The 23286-nt window shown below is 34.1% G+C and overlaps 3 protein-coding genes across 5 annotated transcripts; all 3 read right to left on the bottom strand.

The window, feature by feature from the left end:
* Positions 1-194: 194 nt before the first annotated feature.
* On the bottom strand, positions 195-3645 carry TBL6 (TRICHOME BIREFRINGENCE-LIKE 6). The gene is made up of 5 exons (XM_078304422.1): positions 2840-3645; positions 2126-2318; positions 1577-1767; positions 980-1138; positions 195-625 (listed from the first exon to the last, which is right to left on the bottom strand). The coding sequence occupies exons 1-5, from the start codon at positions 3535-3537 to the stop codon at positions 289-291; spliced, it is 1578 nt and encodes a 525-aa protein (XP_078160548.1). The 5' UTR covers positions 3538-3645; the 3' UTR covers positions 195-288.
* Positions 3646-5281: 1636 nt separating this feature from the next.
* LOC144556043 (Calcium-dependent phosphotriesterase superfamily protein) lies at positions 5282-7410 on the bottom strand. The gene is made up of 2 exons (XM_078304526.1): positions 6828-7410; positions 5282-6027 (listed from the first exon to the last, which is right to left on the bottom strand). The coding sequence occupies exons 1-2, from the start codon at positions 7252-7254 to the stop codon at positions 5477-5479; spliced, it is 978 nt and encodes a 325-aa protein (XP_078160652.1). The 5' UTR covers positions 7255-7410; the 3' UTR covers positions 5282-5476.
* Positions 7411-10354: 2944 nt separating this feature from the next.
* Positions 10355-14032, bottom strand: LOC144556156 (uncharacterized). 3 transcript variants are annotated; one of them, XM_078304650.1, is made up of 7 exons: positions 13896-14032; positions 12967-13081; positions 12632-12754; positions 12411-12513; positions 11728-12070; positions 11549-11667; positions 10355-10839 (listed from the first exon to the last, which is right to left on the bottom strand). In XM_078304650.1, exons 2-6 carry the CDS (start codon positions 13059-13061, stop codon positions 11561-11563), a joined length of 771 nt encoding a protein of 256 aa, XP_078160776.1. In that variant the 5' UTR covers positions 13062-13081; positions 13896-14032; the 3' UTR covers positions 10355-10839; positions 11549-11560. The 3 variants fall into 3 exon arrangements, with proteins under 3 accessions (XP_078160776.1, XP_078160777.1, XP_078160778.1); XM_078304651.1 differs by having other exon boundaries at positions 11549-11712; positions 11791-12070; positions 13896-14028; XM_078304652.1 differs by having other exon boundaries at positions 11773-12070; positions 13896-14023.
* Positions 14033-23286: the final 9254 nt, after the last annotated feature.

Here is a 23286-nt window from a genome sequence, read left to right as displayed (position 1 = left end):
TTAGCATGATATTAACTTGCAGGTTATTAGGTCCAATATTGTAGAAGGCAGAGGAGGGATCCGGTGACAAGGCACCTCAGTTCCGAATTGTTTCAACAAATCCGGACCGTTCATCTAAATTATTTTGGATTGCTAATTTAGTTAATTTAGCAAGATCGCCAACTTCTAGACTTCAGTGACAAAATAACTCCATATAAAAGAAATGAACATTCCAATTAGCTCAAAAGCAATCAATAGTTACATTTGGAGAAAAAATGTTAAACCTACTCGGGTATACTTCAGAAAAAATCACCTCTTTGCAAGTGATCTTTGTCTGGAAACAATATAATAATACAGTAACTCATTCCATGTATCTGGAACTCCAGGAAGGCACCAATGGCTACAGTCTTGAATGCCTGATGGCTGGGCCCCATTGGCAGGTTTTCTACCATAAATTGATGGATGCCCATCAATTCTTAGTCCAGATAAATAAGTAATGTTTAAAACTGTTACAGGAGTTATCATTTGGTCTATGACTCGCTGTACAATCAAGTTCATCTCTGGAACTGGAACTTGTTTCCCGGAACTGAAATTCAATGGCTGTTTACTCTCTTTGCAATGTCCTCCAGTATTCCATTCACCGCCACTGCACAATCAGGCAGGTGTATGATAATTTGAACTATTATCTATTTTGAACAGGCCAAAATTAAACAATCACAAAAAAGTAGAAAAAAGTCCAGAGGTTATGGCAAAAAAATAAAATATACTGCTGATTGTTTGTTATTCACAAAATATAAATGCAAACCAGCATAATGCTGGTAATAATGCTAAATGTTATAGAAGTTAAATATATACCTATTTAAAACAATAAAAAACTGTATAAAGAAGAGCTAATGGTAATATGTGTCTAACATAAATTAAAAGAGAGAGAGAGAGAGACCTAGGCAGCCTCTGCCAGGCTTTCAAAAAAGAGAGAGAGAGAGAAAGAGAGAGGATTTACCTGAAATGAGATGGCGAAGAGCTTCTGAAGAAAACTTGGGTTTTGGCAGGGTTGACATATCGGTCAATCCACCATGCCCATGTCTTGAGAGACTTATGAAAAGCAGTGGAGACGTCCAGGTGAGGATGGAGCAGGTTTCCTTCCTGATAGTAGTTCACCCTGTGTAGAAAATATGAAGCAATATTTTGCACATATTAAGGTTGAAAATCGAGAAAAAAAAATATTTCTCATCAATCAATTCGAACCAATAGATACCTCAGCTGTGCAATTCAGCCTCAATTAGCCAATTTAGGCTCAGTAAATCCACGCTCATGAATATTAGAGTAACTTAAGCTGCATTTTACTGAATTAATCCAAAATTGCAATGAGTTTCCTTTCAATTGTACAATTTTAAACAAGGAAAGCAACATAAATAAACAGGATAATAAAACAAAAAAAAGAATAGGAAAAATTTTGGTCAACAAGTAATTGTAAAACATGAGCCACATTACATACAATACAAAAGTTCTATCAGAAACCTGAGTATGTAGTTAGTTTGCACAGTTGGGGAAATGGTTCAAGTATATTTAAAATGATATACTGAATTGCTGATTTTACCCTGATTTTGTCTTGTGGTGGGACCACCAATGTGCAGTGTTAAAAACAAGTATGTCAGCTCCTCTCCATTTTGATGCACCTTTATCAACTGTATCAATTCTCAAAGTCTTTACACGCTTCGTACCAACTCTTCCTTTACTTTCATGTACCAAGAAATGGGTCACATAGTACTCAACACTACAATTATAATCCTAAAAAAATAATAAAAAGAAAAGAAAAGGTGAACTTATAAAACTAGAGTTAACTATTATAAGAGCAACTACAGCAATGGTCCTCCAAGTTTTACATCATTTTATTTTATGTTTGTAAAAATAATTTTCATCAAAATAGTTGCATATCTTCAATTTCTTGATATTTCCACTCCAAAGAGAATGCCTGCTTGCAATTATTAACCAGTGAGGCATTAACATTGCTAATTCGAGGATTAAAACCATATATCTTCCAAATTACAGAGACTGCAGTGGAAAAAGCAAGAAATTAAAGGACTTCCTCTTATTAAAACTCAAATTGAGGATTTAAAATGTCTACAATGATAAGTTGCTTCCATACCACAAATTTAAAGTTGTACTGCCCCTTTTCTTTAGTAATCCTTCGGCCGCGAGCTTCATATATCCGCTTTGGATCCAATACAGCTTGCTGAAGGATGCACATCATCGATTCCCACTGATTTCTATTGATTGAATCTCCAATAAATACTAGTCTCTTCCCTTTAATCAACTCGAGCATTTTCAGAGGGTTAAACCTATGCATCAAAATTTCTCGCTTTTGAGTTATAATCAAAAGTTATCATGCACCAAACTTGAAAAGTTTCCTCTAAGAATAAGTTCTGCATTTTTCTTTTGATATACTCAACTCTGCATTTCCTGAACAACTTGGGATACAAATGGTTTGAATTATGTTTTATTGTTTTTATAGTGACAGATGGGATACCTCGCATCTTGTATGGTTTACAAGATATATTGGGATATTATTGTACCCATCATATTTTTTAAAGTACTTCCAGCTTATTGTTTCATTCAATTAGCAAGTAAATATGCAACTTGTAAAAAAATTTCACACATTTATTTAAGAAATTAGGTAGGCATGAGAGTTTGAATTGGTCTAAATTCTGCCAAATTTTCACTTTCAACCTAGCAACAAATATAGTTCAAAAAACTATTTAATGCATCTAGTAACTTCTCATGAGAGAAATATTACTACCTTATATAGCTCAAAGAACAATCTGAAACTTCTAGAAACTTTTCAGGAGAGTAATATCACTACCTTGGAATGTCACAATGGTTAGGCTTCCACCTCCATTTCATATAGTCTCCATCAGTTTTTCCATTAGCCTCACAGCTAAAACCTTCATCTACGAATGAGCATGATTTGCTACCATAAAGTGGATAGCTCTCATCAAAAACCCATCTACCATTATAAATATTACATTCTTGCTCAACTTCCCTTTTGTTCTTATTTAAAACTAAGTTCCCTTTTTTCTCATTATTCTCTCCCCCAATCTTTGAAGTATTTGAATATTGATTTCTTTGCAAAATGTTGGAACCTTTTTCCAAATTAGGACTGCCCAAATTAGCAGGATTACTTTGATTCACTGATTCAATCACTTCTAGAGAAGAAACATTTCCTCTCATCTCTTTCTCACCATTTCTCAAATCAAGCACTTCACCTGACAAATTACCATTTTCTTCCACATGGATGTTGGCAAACACTACATCTTTTGCTGGCAATGTCAAATTGAAGGTCTGTTGAGAAAGATTTGTAGCTTCCCAGAAGAAGGTTTCTCCAAGGGAGGCTTCTTTAGTCTTATTACAAGGACTAAACTGGAAATGAGTTTTTCTGGGAAGCAAGGGGGCAATGTTGAGCAAGCAATAGTAGAAGAGTAAGCAAAATAGGAAAGATGAAGAGACTGCGAAGCAAAGGAGCCTTCTGGATTTAAGAGACAAGCTTCTTTGTGTCTCCATCCAAAGAGGGAGAGAGAGATGGGGGCGAGGGGGAAGAAGAAAAATGAATCCTGTGTCTTGTGTGAGTGTGAGGGGGTGGGTTTCCCACTTTCCCTTGTTCCCAGAAATGTTCTCATTCAAAGAGTATGATTATATATTTTTTTAGACATGTAATAAAACAAAGATTCTCTTACGTTACATCTGAGACGGTGGGGCCGTCAGAATTAATGAATTTTCAATGAAGTATAGAACAGAGATTTGCGAGATGCTTATATCGGACCATGGTAACGAATCATGACCGTCAGATGGGCGAGAGCTTTTAATGGAGATGGACCCGATCCGGAGGCAATAAGAGCCGTCTGATCTACTGCACAAAAATTATACGATAGGACTCAGGAGAGGCCGAGAGGTGGTTTTAACTTTTAACTGAATTCAGATCCTCCCCGGTATCGTAATAGGGTACCTATTAATTTTTTTATAATTACTGGATCTGAACCGTTAGTTTTAACTTGGCACGAATCTTAAAGTCCAATAATACTGTCTCTGCACTAGTCTGAATCTCAAAACGGCTGAGAGTTAATCTCAAACTGTAAAGTGAAGGGAATCTTTTAGAGTAATGGAGAGGATACTTTGTCCGTTTTAACTTTGTATATTGGGTGAAAAATGATCTTTTGATATGCTAGAAAATGAATTAATGGAAAAAAAAAAAAATTTCAGAGCAATTCTGTTTCGCTTGATTTGTCAGAAAATGAATAAAAATAAAAATTAGATCGTTTTCATATACATTATTATTTTTTAAAATTTTGGCAAAATATATCATAAAGATTCATTTTTTTTAGATTATTTATGTTTTCTACGTATCAAACGGATTAAAAAATAAAAAAATTAAGTCGCTAGTGCTAGGGAGTAAGGAAAAACAGTAATCGCGAGTTCGCGACGCATGTTAATCTTGTCGTTGTGCTTGTTGAACAAATTAACAAATTTTAAATTGAAGTTGGCATCGGTTGTTAACCAACCAACGACTTGCTGTATACCATGCTTTAAATTGATCTATATAATTAGATCCAATATCATTTTTGTAACAAATAACCTAATTTTTTACATAAATAATCTATGACATTTCTATTTCCTTTGAACTTAATTGTTGAACCAATATTGATTTTAGGAGAACCAACAAAAAAAAAATCAAAATAGTAATAGTAATATTATTAATAATAATAAATTTTCGATAAAGGGAAGAATTAAGCTGACCTACTAATAACAGGATTTTGTTTGGACTTTGAATACCCAAAAAAAGTATCTCATGATAAAGGTCATGTTTGGTTGTGGAGTAAAGTTAAACCGGATTAAATTTCTTACTCCAAGCTAAACCGGAGTAAGTTAATCATGTTTGGTGGAGTAAGCTAAACCACCTCTCTAGGTGGTGTAAGTTACTCCGGTTTAGCTCAAATCTTACTCCATCTTAAACCGCCTATGTTACTCCTCATTTGACTCCTTAAGCGTAGAATAAAGGATTTACTTCACCTCTTACTCCACAACCAAACATGGCCAAAGTATTTAATTTCAACGGCTAACAAATAAGTTATTTAAATTATCCAGCAGGCCTCGTGTGCTTTTAATTACACAACCGTTCGTTATCAAATCTAGCTATTGTTTTGTCAAATTATCCAAACTTTAAAAAAGTTATCTTAATTATTTGGCGTTACTCCTGTCTAAAGTGAACATTTAAGTACACGTGACAGAAACAAAACAAAGTGACTTGCTCTTTTCAATAGCATGAACAAAATGCAAAGGAAATTCTTAATTAGACAATCCTAGCATAATGCTTTGAAAAACTGAAAAATGAAAATACAACAACATTCAAACAAGTTCCTTTCCACCTAAAACACAAATTTGATTTTTCCCTAGTACAACCACATAGAATTAACTTACAACCGTAAAACAACCAAGACATCTTCAACTAGCTCTCCAATGGTGTGAAGGTCGCCTCAGCAAGGCGATGTGTCTTCCTACCAAAACCGAAACCAACAAGATGATTGAGATAAACCTTTCCATCTTTCACCGTTGCTGATGTGGGAATTCGATGGATGGGACCCACATACCGACCGACAACTTTTGCAGTCGTCCAGTCATCTGAACTCTCCACAAGCCGGCTAGGTGTACCAGCAACAATCAATTTTTCGTTTGACATCAACTCCAACCCATCACCCCTCTCGAGCGAGCCTTCAACCTTAACCAAAGCAATTTCTTCAGTTCTCGTGTTGATTTTGAAGAGAGAACCGGTCGATGTGTGGATGACTAGGAGATAGCCATTCGGGTGGTAGACGATCCCATTTAAACCTAGAAGGTTATTAAGAAGACCTCTTTTTGTAACAAAAATGTCACCTTTTATCACTGACAGTAGTTCTCCATCTGAGCTAACTTTCCAAATTTTGTTAGACCTTGCATCGGTGATGTATGCATTTCCTTCTTCGTCTGTCGCCACGTCATCCGCTAGTGATGGCTTCTCTCCTGTAGCATTTTGATATAAGATCAGGTTATCTACCCATTGCACAATTGAACCTAACTGTTTAAATTTATTTTAATATTTGTTGAATTATCCATAATTAACAATGCTAACCTACTGCCATCAAACATTTTAAAAAAGAAAAATTACAAGCTTTATCCTCAACTACTTTTGACCAGCTATATAAAAAGAAGAAGAAGATAACTGTAACATCAGTATATTAATAATCAAAAGTGTGTAACATGCAATAATTAAATATGTATTTTGAAAGTACAAATCATTATCAAGTATGAAAATTCAAAAGAAGAAGTATAGATTATACCAGAACTAATAATAGTATATTGTATAACAGCGGAGTGTACATTAGAACTTAGCCAATTATGTATTCTGAAGTATTTGAAATGCATCTAAAAAATTAAAAAAGTATCGGCAACTGTTAAAAACTTAAAATACGATTTGACTTGGTGAAAAGTACTTGATGATTATTATATAATATATCTTCTGTATTATTGTTGCACAAAAGAAAGTTGATCCACTTTTAAGTGCTAAGACATCCATTTCAATCGATCAAGTGTTCAAATCACGAGTGCGTATCCTCTGAGATATCTCATATTTTGCGTTACCGACGTGTCCGGAGGCTATTCAGGATTTGAACTTTGAGATTCGTGCATAACGTATTTGAACGGTTGAGAATTTCCAAAAAAGTCACGCAAAATATGAGATATCTCAGAGGATGCGAATTCTCAAATCACGGCTCTCGTCTGAATAAGTAAATGTGCCAACCAAAAGAGTACAAGCTACAGACCTGGACGAGTAAGATGAGTAAGAAACAGCTGGTCCCACGAACCAATCCGGTACGCACCGATGGCACCGTACCGGCCCCGGATCCCATCAGAGTATACAACCAGGGCCCGCCTTCTGACCTGATCAATATTAATACCAACCGAGAAGTTACCGGCAACAGCTAGGTCCTGTACCACCAGCCTCTCCTCTCCTCCAGTCGGCGCCACCTCAGCAAGGCCTCCGCCGGAGAAGGTGGAGACCAGGAACTTCTTTGACAGCGGGTCCCACTTGGCGCACTCGTGGGACCAATAGCGGCTCTGGTAGGAGATGGATTTGGAGGATTGTTCGAGGGAGAGGATGAGGGAGATGGGAATAGCGGAGAGGATGAAGAGGACGAGAGCGAAGGTGCCCCAGCGGCAAAAGCAAGAGCAGCAACGAGCCCGAGCCATGGCAAATCGAAGGTTTGAATTCAATGTTGGGATCGAGGTGATTTGAGATAGGTGGGTCAGAGCACCCGCTGAGAAAAACAGGAGGACTTAAAGTGAGATTTCTTATTCGGTGTTAGCAAGAATCTAGGTGAGATTTTGATCGGGTTGGTTATTTGGAATTCGTATCCTCTACATTAACTTAAAAATGAATTTTTGAGTTAATCTATCTGGAACGTCCGATCAGCTTCAAGATTCGTGCGAATTAGATCCGCACTAATATTGAAGACCCGTATGTTTTATGCGGAGGCCGGAGTTTACCATCGGACGGTTGATATGTATTGACTCAAAAGAAACTCTTAATGCAGAGGATGCGGACTCGATTATTTGGGTAATAGGGTCTCTTCGTCTATTAAAAAATGATCAAGCTGTTTGGTAACATTGAGAAAGGGAACGGAGTAGTTAGTGGTTACTCTTGGGTCTGCCAGAAATTTAATGAGAGGGAGATCCGAGGAATTCGTATCCTTTGAGTTAAATTTTGAGTTTAGATCTTGACCGTACGATTTAAAACCGCGCAATGTTAAAGGACTCTGTGCACTGTGTGTGTGGGGACTGAATTGATGTGGATTTTAATCGAACAGTCTGAAAATTAACTCAAACAGTACGTTAATACTTTATACAATGCATGCATATTCGGAAGGGAGAGGAACACCATAAATAGTGACAGAGGCGACATATAACAGGGTTGGACATTCATCCAATTCTGAATTTTAAAATTTCTTATTTGAACTATATGTAGTTTGATTGTTGGAGTAGTACCAGGGTGTTTCTAAGTTCATCAAATTGATGTGTTTGGATGAATCAAGGAATAGCTCGGAATAGCAACTATTTTTGGGTTCGGAATAGCTGCTAACTCAATATTTCATAGGAATAGCGGAATAGTAGCTAACTCGAGCTATTACTTTGTTGAAAATAGCGTTTTTTTTTATCCAAACGTGCTGTATTGGGTTCGAAATTGCTGCGTTTTTTTTTAATCCAAATTGCGAACTCAATTCTAAAATCTATCGGATCGACTTTAAACGACGAATTCAATTTGTTAAAATTCTTCTACCTTACAAGTGATGCGTCTGCATGTGAAATTTTAAAATTTTGAATTAATTTAGTATAAAGTAAAGTGGTCAAAATTAGAAGGTTTATAAATTAATTTTAATGCATTCATTTTTTGAACGGCTTTTCACATGTAGACACATCACTCATAAGATAGAAATATTTCAACGGTTTGGATTCGTCGTTTGAAACCAATCCGATATATTTTAAAGTTGAATTCACAAAAAAGCTCGGTGAACTTAAGAACACCCTAGTTCTACTCTTGATTTTGCCCTACTTTAAGATTAAATTGTGTCATACTTTGGAATGTCTGAATTTTCAACTACAGTCCAATTTTATCTGTATTTTTTTACAGTCCAATCTAAATATGTGTCGTACCATGACTGGTCACGTCGTGACTTACGTGCCATATACAGATTCAGAAAGACAGTCACATCACATGAGCCGCGTTTGTCATGTTTGTTCACATTTAATTATTTTTTTCATAATTGAAGTTAGTTTATTCAAGATTCAAGATTTATCATTCGATCAAGATCTAACGGTCACAATTACGCGTGACTCGCATCGTGATCAGATCTTTCGCACGACGTACCGTGTTATTTGAAAAAAAAAAAAAACACGTGTTGTGACCATGTGAGAACCGTTTGAATTTTTTTTAATAAAACTCAACTTGTGACTCGGACTAGAAAAAAAAATGATACAAGACATGTAGACCCAATATATATGGGTCATAAGAAAGCCCAATTACGGTCAATCACAGGCTTATATGAGTCAATTTTGTAACATCATTAATTAGCCGTTTAATAAAATTGAGCATCAAAATCATGTCACGTGCATTGTAATTAGATTATAGTAAAAAATCATGTACTTGCTGCTGTAACAGCTGTGTGTAATCTTTTCATGCATTTTCCTTAGGGATCACAATCTGCTGTTATTCTCGTGCATGAACAGTGTTCCTGCTATCCTTGCTTTTCCAAATCCAGTCATTAAATTGTTTCGAGATGTGTGCACACAAAAGTTTTGAAAAAAGTTGCTTTGAGATTCGTTCCCAAAAAAATTGAATGGTTGGATTCGGAAAAGCAGGGATAGCAAGGTTAATGTTCACGGAAAGAGAATAACAGCGGATTTCATTCCTTGCCTTAGTAGGTTGAAATTAATTGTTTCCTATCTAAATCAAAAGCCAAAAATTTGTCTATTGCATTAGTAATTTTGTTTTTTTGAAGTAGAAATGTGGAGGTTAAGCCTCTCTATTCCATTGATATTGCATTACTAATTTGGAAAATTAAACGAAGTTATGGGGTGCAAACGGATTGGATAGTGGCCATATATTTGTATCTGGTTTTATTTTTCGGATACGGATAGTATATTAGACGGATACGATCTAACATAAGAATCAATACTCACTTTGGCATATACTTAAAATCAACATAACAACCTTCTGATGAATGGTTTATTCTTTCTGTCCTTTTGAGAACATGATATTGAAGAATTAACTATGAAAAAGCATCATTGCATTATTCAAAAAAAGAAAAAATATATATAAAAAAGCACCAACAAATTATAAATTCTTTTATTTAATGTTTGAATGATGATAGAGCATAGAAGCCTATCAGGCCTTAATTTCCATGGCCTTCTTTTGAGCCTTGGAGCACACAAACAAACCGTAAACATCTCTCTATTTTTTCTACATATTTTTGGAGCCAGTCTGAGGGGCGGACTAGAAAATTGAAATTGAAGGGCTTAATAAATTAATGTAGTATAACTTTATTTTGTAAGGAGAATTAAAGGTATAAATACTTATAGCGATTTAATCTCTATTATTAATAGATTGCATGTTCGTGAAATGGACTTCAAATTTACGAAAAGAAATGATTTTGACCAAATTTCTGTTCCTTAAATTTATCAAATCCAATAGCATAGAGAAAAAAGAATGTCTAATTGCAATTCACAATATATCCCATGATTTAGGGAATATATTGGTTTCATATACCTTTTATTTGAATCAGAGAATTTCAAATGGTCCCAAATATAATGTTATTGCCTTCTAAATGTTTAAACCTTCTCAAAATGTCAACAAATTTTATGTAAAAAAAAAAAAAAGGTTTTCTTAGGTCATGATGTTTGTTTGTGAATGAGAAACTTAGCTTCATACATGTCATCTTTATTGCTTCTTTATAGAAGTTTCAACAGTTTAATGAAAATAATTTAAAAGATTCGCATTCCAACCTTCTAAATTGTTGTTTTAACACTCAAGTTTGTGGCAGGAAGATAAATGGGGTCTGAGGAAAACATGGTAACGGTGAGGAGCGGCAAAGTGAGGTAGGCATTAGAGCGAAACTACAATATGGTCTAAGGAACTCGTTACCAGGAACCAGTAACGGTTTGTCCAAAGGAAGAACAAAAGAAAAGAAAAGGAATGATGCTGGTAAAAATATCTTGTACGATCAGCCGATCAGATCATATCAGATTGGACAGCAACAGAATGTCCCTAAAGGCAAAATCCTGAAAAAACAATAGGAACAACACCGTATCAGAGATTATAACACCCACAAGAGACCAAAAAGCTGCAAAACAACATGAATTATATATTTTCTTAAAAAAAAAATCTTTTGTTTAACAGTTTCTGAATGATCCAACAAAACCTCAAAATCCGTGCATGCCTATTTGACATCCCACTATAAAATCTCAAAACAAAGGTATACCTCTTATGAAATTTAAGATTTTTAGTTGTTCTGTACATGAGAAATTGCCAAAGAATAACATTTAGATAGAGAATCAAGGATCCCTCAGAAAAGCCTAGTTTCCACATGTGTGAAATCTTACTTCCTCGACCTCAAAATTATATTATTATGAGGGAGCCGCTGAGAATTCATAATTTTAATACTTAAGATTACTAAATCGTTCATCACGGGGATCCATTTAACAACAAAAATAGTTCCACACAAAAAAAAAATCAAATCAAATCTCCATTAAAATAACAATTTCTGAGTGTACTCTAAAATTTCAACAAATCATATATTTTCCTTCTTAAAAAAAAAGCAACACAAATGTGCTAGTAAAATACAATTATCCTTACTTCCTCTCTGACTGTAATAATTAGGAAGAGAATTTCTTTGCAAGGGCACAAATGACGTTCCAAAAAATGAATAAGAATGACACTGAAATTGTTCTTTCACTAAAAAATACACAAAAAGCACTTTAGTTTACATACCTGACAACAAACTCACCGAAACTGACCAAATCCACCATTTCCACCACCACTCATGCCACCATATCCACCTCCACGACCACCCTGATATCCACCAGCAGCCCCACCACCACCATATCCACCTCCACCACGACCAAAGCCGCCACCACCACCACCACCATATCCACCTCCACCGCCACCACCACCGCCACCACCACCATATCCTCCTCCACCACGACCAAAGCCACCACCGCCACCATATCCACCTCCACCGCGACTAAAACTGCCGCCACCACCTCCAGCAATGCCAGCAGCCTCCTGGCGCTCCCGTATTTGTTCATTCTCCTCCTCCTTCATCTTCTGAACAATCTGCAGTATCTTTGGGTTGGAGAAGCGCTCATTGACAAACTTCTTCTCCTCACGTTGTATCTCATCGATGGGACATGGGTACGGGTTCTCAGGAGGCCTCTTCCCCCGCAATTTGCATATTGCCTTTAACTCTTTGTATGCCTTCATCTTCGCCTTCTTTTCAGCTACGAATTCCATCTGCATACAGATTAATATGTTTCTTTTCTTATCTTGGCAAACTACACCTAAAATTTAGATGTCGAGCTAGAACAATGAAGATGAATAAGTCTTCTTCAAAATCTCTTTTTCTATCACTGGTAAGTAGTAACAGAAGACTCATTCGAACCATTTTTATTTGTTAACTTCTCACCAAATATCATACAGCAACAAAACACATGATGTGTGTGCAGTACTGCATTAATTGTTTGGGAATCAAAATAATGACCTAATCATCATTTGGGGAAAAAAATGACCTAATCATCACAATTACAGTAAAATGTTGGGAATAATCTGGCAAAATCATAATTGGATCAATTACCTCAGCAACTGCCACGGCTTCTTGTTCACCAACACCTTGTTTTGTCAGTTGTAATACACGCCATGCAAATATACGTGCAGCAGGCGGGTCAAATTCACTTAATCTGTTCAAATATAGAAATGATAAGAGCATTGCAAAATTGAAAATTGTAAACTAACTAGCAGTTAGTTGCATGAAACAAAAGGAGAAAGGAGAAAGGAAGAGTAGAGGAAATTAATTACCTAATAGCATCATGATACCCAGAATATGTGTTGTACTTGAGAAATAACCTGACATAATCATCCTCTTCCAATTTTATCTTCTTTATCTTTGCATCAGGTCTAGGAAATGTCACTGGTGGTGCTCTGTTAACAAATTTGGATCAAAACCCTAAATTCATTAAAAGTCACAAGAGAAGAGAAGAGAAGAGAAGTTGGGGCTCTTCTTTATCTTTGCATCAGGTCTAGGAAATGTCACTGGTGGTGCTCTGTTAACAAATTTGGATCAAAACCCTAAATTCATTAAAAGTCACAAGAGAAGAGAAGAGAAGAGAAGTTGGGGCAGGGCAGGGCATTACTTTTCCATGGCTTTGAGCCAGGGTGGCGTCGCCATGGCATATCCCTTCACCAGCTTTCTCACCCTTATCAGCAGATCTCCTCTCATCAACGACATTTTCTTTTTTCGTCGGAAACCTTTCAAGACACCGCAAATCTCTTATTAGCTTTTCAGGGTTTAGAAAATGTTTGGGCCCAAGCCCAAATTTTATTTATTGGGCCAGGTAACTTTTTAGAATGCCTATTCGGCCACACGTTTATTTATTGGGCTGCTTAAACTTTATTAATTATTGATGGTTCACAGATTCAATGTTATAAAATGCAGTTTTGTTCATGCATGCGGTTGGTCACTGCATATGCGGATTTTAAACTATATATGAATTTATTTCCACTCAAAACATGCAAATATTCCCATTAAAAATAACTTGTGTCACATGTCAGAGGAAAGAATTACATCAAATTCCAGCATATTAAAAATCATTTTAAAACCAAATTTCAACTCAATCATATCCATATGAATATTAATGCTCAGATAAATTCACACATAGATCTCCACATAAATTTGAACGTAAATTCAGTTTAAAATACAACCAAAATGTCAAATTAACCAACTACAAGACAAACATCAAGTAACCAGATGCAAACAATTATTTAAGTGACACTCAGTGAATCAGTGATAGAATCGCATGATGTCAGGGGCAAATATGAAATAATTGCATGATTAAAAATTAATATGCTTGTTTAAACTTTAGATTAATGGTCAATACAAGGGTTATTTAGACTTGATTAACCCAAACTTCCCGCCTATATACTGTAAAGGTCAGACAGACGAGAATGCAAATTAAAAGGAAAAAAAAAAGATGAAATATTAAGCCTCAGTTACAAAATAACTAAACCAAACAATCCAAATCTAGTGACAGAATCGCTAAACCAATTCAATTCAGTGAAATACCTGGAGAAAAGACGGTGATGCGCTGGGAGGAGAGAGGCGACGGCGGACAGTGGAGAGGAGCCGCTTGAGAGGCACCGGAGGAGGGAGAGGCGCCGGAGGAGATAGAGGCGATCGGCACCGGAGGAGGGAGGCGCACGGGAGAAGAGAGAGGCGATCGATTTTGGAGAAGAGACGGCTTGATTTTGGTTAGGTTAGGTCTGAATGAGAGGAGCGATAATTTGAGTTGGCCTTACCCTTACGAATTGATCACATCGAGAGTGCTAAGTCTTGTTCCATTGGTATAAATTTGGCCTTACGAATTGATGACTGAGTTCAGTGTTTGTTGCGAATTAGTTCGTATGCAAGTTAATTAAATTTATATTTTATTGTGGAGAACTAAATTGCTTAGATTTAATTTCAAACTTGTTACTTAAGTCCTGACTTAAATTATTTTGTATTTGATTAGAGTATGTTACTTGAGTTATTACTCAAGGTTTTACATTTCAATTTATTTAATCTACAATTCAATTACATATTTTACAAGTTACATAATTACAGACTTAGTGCAGTGGCACCAGTCCTCGTCTCTTTTCTAAGAGGACGTTTGTTCAATTTATAAAAATAACAATTAAAAATGCTGAGATATACTGAAGCAGTGAAGCCCTTTAATAAAAAAATAAAAAATAAATTTTACAAGTTACACAAATTTTTTTAAAATTTATAGTTTAAGAAAATTATAAAATAAATTTCAGAAAAATTTAAAACAATTATAGAAGTACAGTAACAACATACAAATTCTACTTCAAACTATAAAAACTTGTTCAAGGACAGTCTGAAAACTTAATGTAGTATTTTATTGCGGTATTCATATCACCTAAAGTATTTCAAATTTTGAGTTTTGATCTGGACCTTTAGATCTTCTTTGGCACGAATATTAAAGGCTCATCGTGCATTCCACCTCGAACTGAAATGGTCCGGATTCTGATCGTACGGTCTGAATCAAAACTAAAATTTTGAGTTACTTCAGAGGAGAGTGACTTTTTATTGCGGGCATAATTGGTCCCACAATTTATAACTCAATCTCCAGTTAACAAATTAGAGATTTTCTTTCAATTGCTAGCAAACATGGTTCACATATAGACAAACATGTACAATCAGTACATAAATAGTTTTAAAAGACTGAAACTAATTATAGTGGAAATCCAGTATTTTAATTGATATATCTTATGGTACCAGCATCTGGTACCATACAAACCTTATTGAAATAGTTACCAGTCATTTATTTTTTTTAAGTTTTGTAACTGAAAACCTTCAGAGAGTACCCATTATTGAATAAAGCAATCAAATAAAAGAAAAATCAGAAATAACACCAAAGAACTTTACCATTTCGTACCAGTAGGGCAATAACTGGTACAGGTTTTCACACAGCTTAGCTGGGGCTTAGTCGGAAATAAGCAAAGTGGTAATTATCAATTTCTATACCACCAGAAACTATGCAGGTAGAATTAATTAGCGGGATTTTTTTTCCTCATTTCCTATTACGGCCCAACAAGAAATTCAATTTTCGTGCTCGATTTATTTTGATTGTTATTCTTAAGTAGGCCCGAAATTCTATTGAAACTCGGTCACCGTATCTCTTGGGACTTGGGGTCCGTATCCTTCCAGGTACCTGACTCAACAAAATTGAAACGGACGGTCCAGATTTAATATCAGCCGGTGACTGTTCGGGATAACAGAGGGGCAGTATTATTTGTGCTTTGATATTCGTGCCAAGTTAAAAATTCCAATCTTCGACCGTCTAATTTGATTGTACTCAGTCAGGTAACCTGAGGAAATGTGAATTCATATCTCTTGCACCATTTAAATTTCTGATATTATAAATTTTATTATTTCTTCTCATCAATAATTTCAATAAAATTAACCTACAAGTTCATACTTTTTATGCAATACTTGAAGATGACAAATGATATATATTGGATTGCTCCAATAGAACATTTATTCAGTCTAACTTTTGTATCCTTCAAACAATTCAAATTTTAAAAGCCACAAAGTATGGGAAGTCGTTCTAGTCGCTTCTGTATGGTAAAAAAGACGTTCAAAAGGCAAAAAAGGGGAACTTAAGATATTAAGAAAAAGTAAATAGAAAATACTTTAACAGACGGATAAACACACTTTTCTTGTTTGGTTAAAAGTAGGGGTGTCAATGGGTACGATACGGGTAGGGTAGAACTATTTTCACACCCATACTCACTAAGAATTGATCTTACCCATACCCTACCCATACCCATTAAGAAATTGCCTTACCCTACCCTACCCATACCCGTTAAGATTAGCGGGTAACGAAACGGTAGTGGGCGAATAACGAATAATACAAATATAATAATTTTTTTTTAAATAAACTATCAAAATTTATCATGTTATACATATGCAATCACAATTACTAATATAAAATTAAAATATAAATATGCAATTCTGAAAAAATTCAAATTCAATTCCTTAACTAAATAATAAAACATTCAAATAAAAAAGTAAAATATTTAGCATAATATTCTTTGTATGATATAATTTATTTTATATAATTACCCATTACCCAATGGGTACGAAATAACATTTACCCGTACCCATACCCGTTTATCTAATGAAAAAAAATCCTTATCCATACCCATACCCGTTTATCTAACGAAATTTTTTTTTTACCCATACCCATCTTATCGAATACGATATGGGTAGGGTAAACGGGTAAACGGGTGTCATTGACACCCCTAGTTAAAAGACGTTAGCAGAATTTCTTGTTTTTATTTAACTAATCCTCTACAATCCTACAAATATAAATAGAAAATACTTAAACGGACGTATAACATACTTTAAAAGACGTTAGCGCAATATCTTGTTTTTATTTACCTAATCCTCTACAAGCCTACAAATATTAATTATAGAAAGTACTTTTTATAAAAATTACAAGTATTAAGAATCAATGCTTATGCGTTGCTCTCCTCAATTCATTATGTCAGAGGTGGAGGGAAGAAGGGTGGATAGAGGTCAATTGTTCCCACTTTTTTTTTTTAATATTTTTTAGTATTTATGTATAATTTTCTATATAATATAGATTAAAATGGTTTGGAATTATAAAATTCATCCCCATTATCTGTAGTTATATGATTGACCCTTATACATATTTGATCCTATAGTTCGAAAGTCTGATTCCGCCCCTGCATTATGCAATATGTTTTTATTTTATTTTATTTAGCCTACGGGCTATTTGGCAACAACAACAACAAAAATCTTTTATTTATTTATTTTGAATTTGATCTATTATAGATTTTGCTTTCACATCTGAAAGTACAGTTCCATTTGTTTCAAAAAGACTATTATAATTTGATAATGTTGTATGTCACATTCCTAAACATAATTGGAAATTCAATTAAAAAACATCATCATCATGTTATCCTAGCTGGAATGTACTTCGTTATAGGTAATTTCCTTCCATGTACCGATAAAAAACACACTGTTGAATACGATATGGATGTCTCTTTTTTGTCATTTTCTTTTCTTTTGAATGATTGAGCTAGGTTAAATTAACCTGTGTAAAGTTACTCGTTTAGTTTTTTGTACTGAGACATCCATATGACCATATAGTTTTTTGTACTGAGACATCGTTTAGTTTTTCTGTTGAATATGTAAATTAACAGATAAAACTTACAAATTACTCCGTTAATTTTTGTGCGGAAGCAGATTTTGTGAGCGTAGCAGTATTACTGATTCTGCAAGGAATCACAAGCCGAAGCCGGAAGCCCTGCGTTTTCCACGACTTAAGGCCTTCAAGTATTAACAGAATGTTTCTTGGTGCTCTCTATTTTTTCTCTCTTTAATTGGCTGTCACTATTCACACGTTTTTCAGAGAGATATTAAGAGACAGAAGGATACGGTTTATATAAAACCAATGTACCTCTTCATAACGGGTCATGTTTTGGATTCAGGTTTCCCATAACGAGCGTACCATTTAATAAATCCAACATCTCCCACTCACACAAAATGGGATACCCGCTATAAACTAAGATAAATTATAACTTTGAATGTATATGTATCGTTCATAAATTAGATTAACATATATCCTCGCACGGTTTAAATTCACATCAGAAGTCTTTTTTATAATTTAAAATCATGTTTGATTGTGAGGTGAGAGACAGAGTAAATTTCTTACTCCACACTTAAATTATCTAATGATATGTAAAATATGATAAGTAAAATAAAATTATGTCAAAGTTAAATTATTTATTTAGACGGATTAAATTACTTTACATTTACTCTACTTGTTGGACTCACTATATAAAGATTCATTTTTTTTATTCTTTTTTTTAGACAGATTAATTTAAACTATAACTTGTAAAAGATAGAATAAGTAACTGTGACTTAATCCTCATATTTATGATTACTCCATTTGCATTACAAAGGAAAATATCTGTAAAAGAAGGATAGAAAGGTGAAAAACCTAATTAAGCTAAAGATGAATAATAAAAAAACATACTAGATAAAAAGTTATAAGAGATAAAAAAAGGAAAAGAGAAAGAATGTTAGGTCCATCATGGGATTGCTCAAACAGTTACAACAGCATGCCACTTGAAGAGCTTCTTTATGTCGACACCGTGTTGCTAACACTGGAAACTAGCTAGTGCTCTAACACACAAAACATAAAACAGAAATAAACAAAAATAAAAAGAACAACACAAGATATTTGTCATGTTGCAACTGTTAAAAGAAATATTATACTTTTTGAAAAAAAAATATACATCCATATTTTGAATGAGGAGGGTTCAAATGCCTCCATCATGCCTCCATATTTCTCCATCATTTTCAAAGTTCAAACAGTCGATCCGAACCGCTCAACCTAACCTCCATACTAAAATATGTTTGGAGATCAAATTTTATATTTTTAGGAATTTTTTTACTATTTTTTTAGATAGGTACAAAAATATTGTTTTTAGATGGTTCAGATTTACTGATTTTGTACCTATCTAAAAAAATAGTAAAAAAATTCCTAAAAATATAAAATTTGGTCTCCAAACATATTTTAGTATGGAGGTTAGGTTGAGCGGTTCGGATCGACTTTTTGAACTTTGAAAATAATGGAGAGAGATGGAGGCACAAAAACATGGAGGCATTTGAACCCTCCTCATTTTGAATATAATCGTGCAAAATGATCTTTATTTCTCAATGGTTGTAAATTGTGATATCAAAATTAAATCCTTATGCACTAGTACTAAAATTCTTCATGTCACTTCAAGAAATAAGGGGTTTGATTTCTGTCAAACATATAGTCTCATATATGGAATCAACAGCGTTTCGATGGATATCAGATCAAATTCGGTCTGAAGTTTGATTAGAACCGTCCAATCAACTTCAATATCCGCGTAGTTAACTTAAAGATTCGTATTGATCAAATACACATAAATCTTAGAGTTGATTGAATGACTCCGATCGGACATCAAATTGAATTTGATTTGAAAATAGATCCCAAATTGGTCATTCTCCTCTGAAAGACCAACAAAAGATAGCGTTCAACCGCATTTAAATCACGTCTCTATTTATTTTGAGCATGGACATTTGTCAAAGTCTTATTTTTTTTATTGTTCTCACAAACCATTTGAATGCACCTATCCTTTTTTTTTCATTAATAAGTCTCGGTATACCTCAGCATCTTTTAGATTGATTTCAATGTATTTATCTTTTTATTATTATTATTATTATTATTATTATTATTATTATTATTATTAAAATGTCCCAATACATCCAACATATTTTAAATGATATCTTTTAGAATTAAACATGCAACCTCTTTGTACTGCACTAAGTTCACGGTTCTTCAATGTATCTTAATAACCTTATCCTTCTTGCATTATACTTAGTGGAGGAATCATACTATTGTGCATGTCATCAAACTGATCAAACAATGAGATTGCACTTGAAGGACTGAATATTGATTCTTTCTTTTTTTTTGAAAGAAGAAAATTATTAATTTCATTTAAAGAGATAAGAATTATTAATTGCACAAGTTTATTTTGTTTGTTTTCTTTTTGGTGATGAAATGTGATTTAAATTTTTTTGAATTGATTAATAATTGATTGGTCATATCTTCATTTTTATATCATATAAGGAATGTTATTTGTTATTTAATAATCTCATTTAAGCAAACATGATTCTATTATCTATTTTAGGTGCACAAATGCATATAAATCTAAAAAAAGAAGAGGATGACCCTCATAACAAAAACAAGAGTCATAATATGATAAGAGAAGATATCATAATATGACAACAACAAATAATACAACTTAGTTTGATAAAAAAAAATCTTGATTTCTTGTCAAGTGATATCACATTATTAGACCTATTATTTCGACTTGTTTCCATACAAAAATCTATGTTTTGAATCAACAAATAGTGCCTTTTACATTTGAATATCCCTAGAATGTGGTACTGCTATGTTTTGGTTCTTACTTTGCAGGAATCAAGCGAAATCGGGTAAAATCAAGCAAATGGCAGACTTCAGGAAGATCTGATGCGAGTCGCATCCACCTGATGCGAGTCGCATCAAAGCCCAAGGCGACCTGCGATGCGACCCTCACTCCTCACTTGAAGACCAGATGATGTGAGTCGCATCCACCTGATACGAGTCGCATCAACTGTTGCCGCCCAATTCAAATTCAACCCGATAAGCCCCAAGTCAGATCCGTTGCCTATATAAGCAGGTCCTATGCCAGAATTTCGAGAGCTTTTTCCCCTTTTACATTCCAGAACACTTAGAGAGCAGAGATCAAGAGAGAAGAACGAGATTGGAGCTTGCTTGAAGAAGAAGAGAAGAGAAGATTGCAAGATCCTCTCCAATCCACCTTGGATCTTCGAGCTTCATCATGATCTGCCTATTCTCTCTCTCTTTTATGCTTTCTTTCACCATGCTTGAGTAGATCTTTAGTTCCTAGGGTTAGGATGTAGTCTCTAAGCTTTGTCTTTGAGTTGCATGTTGTTTTGATCTAAGTTTGAACTTGTGTGATTCTTTGTTTGAGTATTCATTGATTGCTTGATTTTGATTGCTTGATTGATTCTTGATTGTCTACTGTTAGATGTCTATAGCATCTCTTCTAATAATTTGGCCTTGATGTTTCTTGCAATTGTGATTTAGCATTTGAAGTAGATCTAAGATCAATAGTAGCCGAGAGGTGAACTTTCCATTATCGAAAGGTTGTGGATACTTCTAGCAAACCAGACAATCAATTTAGGTTAGATACCAGTAGGTGAGAGCTACAGGTTGAAGCCTCGCACAAGAAATCAACTTAGATAGGAACACATGTCAGCTCTGCTCGAGGGCCATGCGACCCGCATCAGAGATGATGCGAGTCGCATCATACGGGTCGCATCAGAGATGATGCGAGTCGCGTGATAGGTCCAGAGAAGGCAAAGTTTGGGATGAAACCTGAAACCCTGGGAGCGCCTTTTATCATTGTTCAAAACCAAAACCTTTAATTGCTTTCATTTACTGTTAATTGAATTGTCACTTGAAATCAGGAAATTAAAACGAATTCAAACCAAACTTTTCACACTTCTAGTACCTAACTGGGATTTGTAGGAATTTAGAATAGAAAAGAACCGTCCCTGTGGATCGATACCTGATTTTACTATACGAGCAAGACTATGCACTTGCAGTCTTAATCGAGAGTAACTCAAAGTTTTAAAAGGTACAATTAATCATTGTACTGAAACTTTGTAGCATACTTTTGTAAGCGAACATCAAGCAACATAACAAAAAAAAATGTTATGTATCAGTAAAAAAAAAGCTCATAAATTTGTCATTAAAAAATGAGTTTTATATTTGTATGTTAATATGTTGGTCTATTTTTTATTGTTGAATAATTAATTTTTCATTAGTCTTTTTTTTATGAAAATATGTCATTTTTTATGAGATTTTTTTTGTTCTATTATAATATATCTCTGTTGCAATACACACACAATATTAGTAATTATTTTAAACACAAAACATATTCATTGTATTTTTTTTCTAAAAAAAATAACAAAAGCAATATACTTTAGAAATAAAAAATGGACTAGAAATAGACAATTACTCTCCCTAAACTAGATCACCTCCGCCTATGTGTGCTCTAGAGATTCCCTTTTTGATATGATATTTTTTTCTTTCCTTTCAAAAATTTCAAATCATAAAGAAAATTAATAGACTGATCAAATTTATTCTCAAATATTTATCTTTCTTTTCAAAAACAGAGTTTTCTTTTGGTGCCGTCAACATTAATTATCTAAAAATATATTGTATTTCAAATTTAGAATCTGAAATTGAAAAAAAGCTTTGTAAAACATTATTACTTTTTACATATCAAACCTCATCAGCACACGTAAATCAAAGTGAATCAGATTTAGTAAGAGAGGAGAAAATTATAAGCAAAAAATAGACTCAAATAGGTTAATTAGGTTATAAAGATTTTAACATAGCAGTTTTGACTACCATCGGACATCGAATCGAATTTGATTTGAAAATAGACTCAAATAGGTTATTTTCTTAGTGGGTATGGATATGATGTAAGCAAGATCAATTCTTAGTGGATATGGATATGAAAATAGTTCTACCCTACCCGTATCGTACCCATTGACATTCCTAATTGTGATAAGATTTATGTGCTCCAAAATCCATCTATGCTCCAGCACAGCTTAGAAAACCGGCTGATTCCTCGTACCGCTGTTAGAAATCTTATGAGATCGATACCCACTAATCATCACCCCTAAGAATGACCACCAAACGGTCATTTTTCTCTATGCGTTCAACTGCATTTAAAATCACATCTCTATTTATTTTAAGCATGGACATTTGCCAAAATCTTAATTTTTTTTATTGTTCTCACAAACTATTTGCATGCGCCAATTAGTCTCAGTACATCTCAACATCTTTTAGATTAGTTTCAATGTGTCTATATATAATTTTTTTATTAAAATGTTCTGATACATCCAACATATTTTAAATAATATTTTTGAGAATTGAACATGCGACCTCTTCGTAGAAACAGAGTTTGTACCACAGCACTAAGTTTACGATTCTTCAATATGTCCATCTTGATATTAATAACATTTTCCTTCTTGCATTATACTTAGTGAAGGAATCACATTATTGTGCATCCTCATCAAATTGATGAAACAATGAGATTGCACTTGAAGGACTGAATATTGATTTTTTTTTTTTTTTTTTGAAAGAAGGTAATATGACTTTTATTCTTGTTTTCCAGTATTTCTTTTGGCTTAATAAATTGTTATCTGGAAATTGTTAAGTAACTTCTATGATTAATATATTTTACACTCTAAAGTAATCAGAAAAAGGGTTGGATCCATTTAACAATGGATATTTTGACTTTTAATTAGG

This window comes from Carex rostrata, chromosome 6 (genome assembly GCF_964058835.1).
Source record: "Carex rostrata chromosome 6, lpCarRost1.2, whole genome shotgun sequence".
Classification (NCBI taxonomy): Eukaryota; Viridiplantae; Streptophyta; class Magnoliopsida; order Poales; family Cyperaceae; genus Carex; species Carex rostrata.
This window is presented reverse-complemented; position numbering and strand designations above follow the sequence as displayed.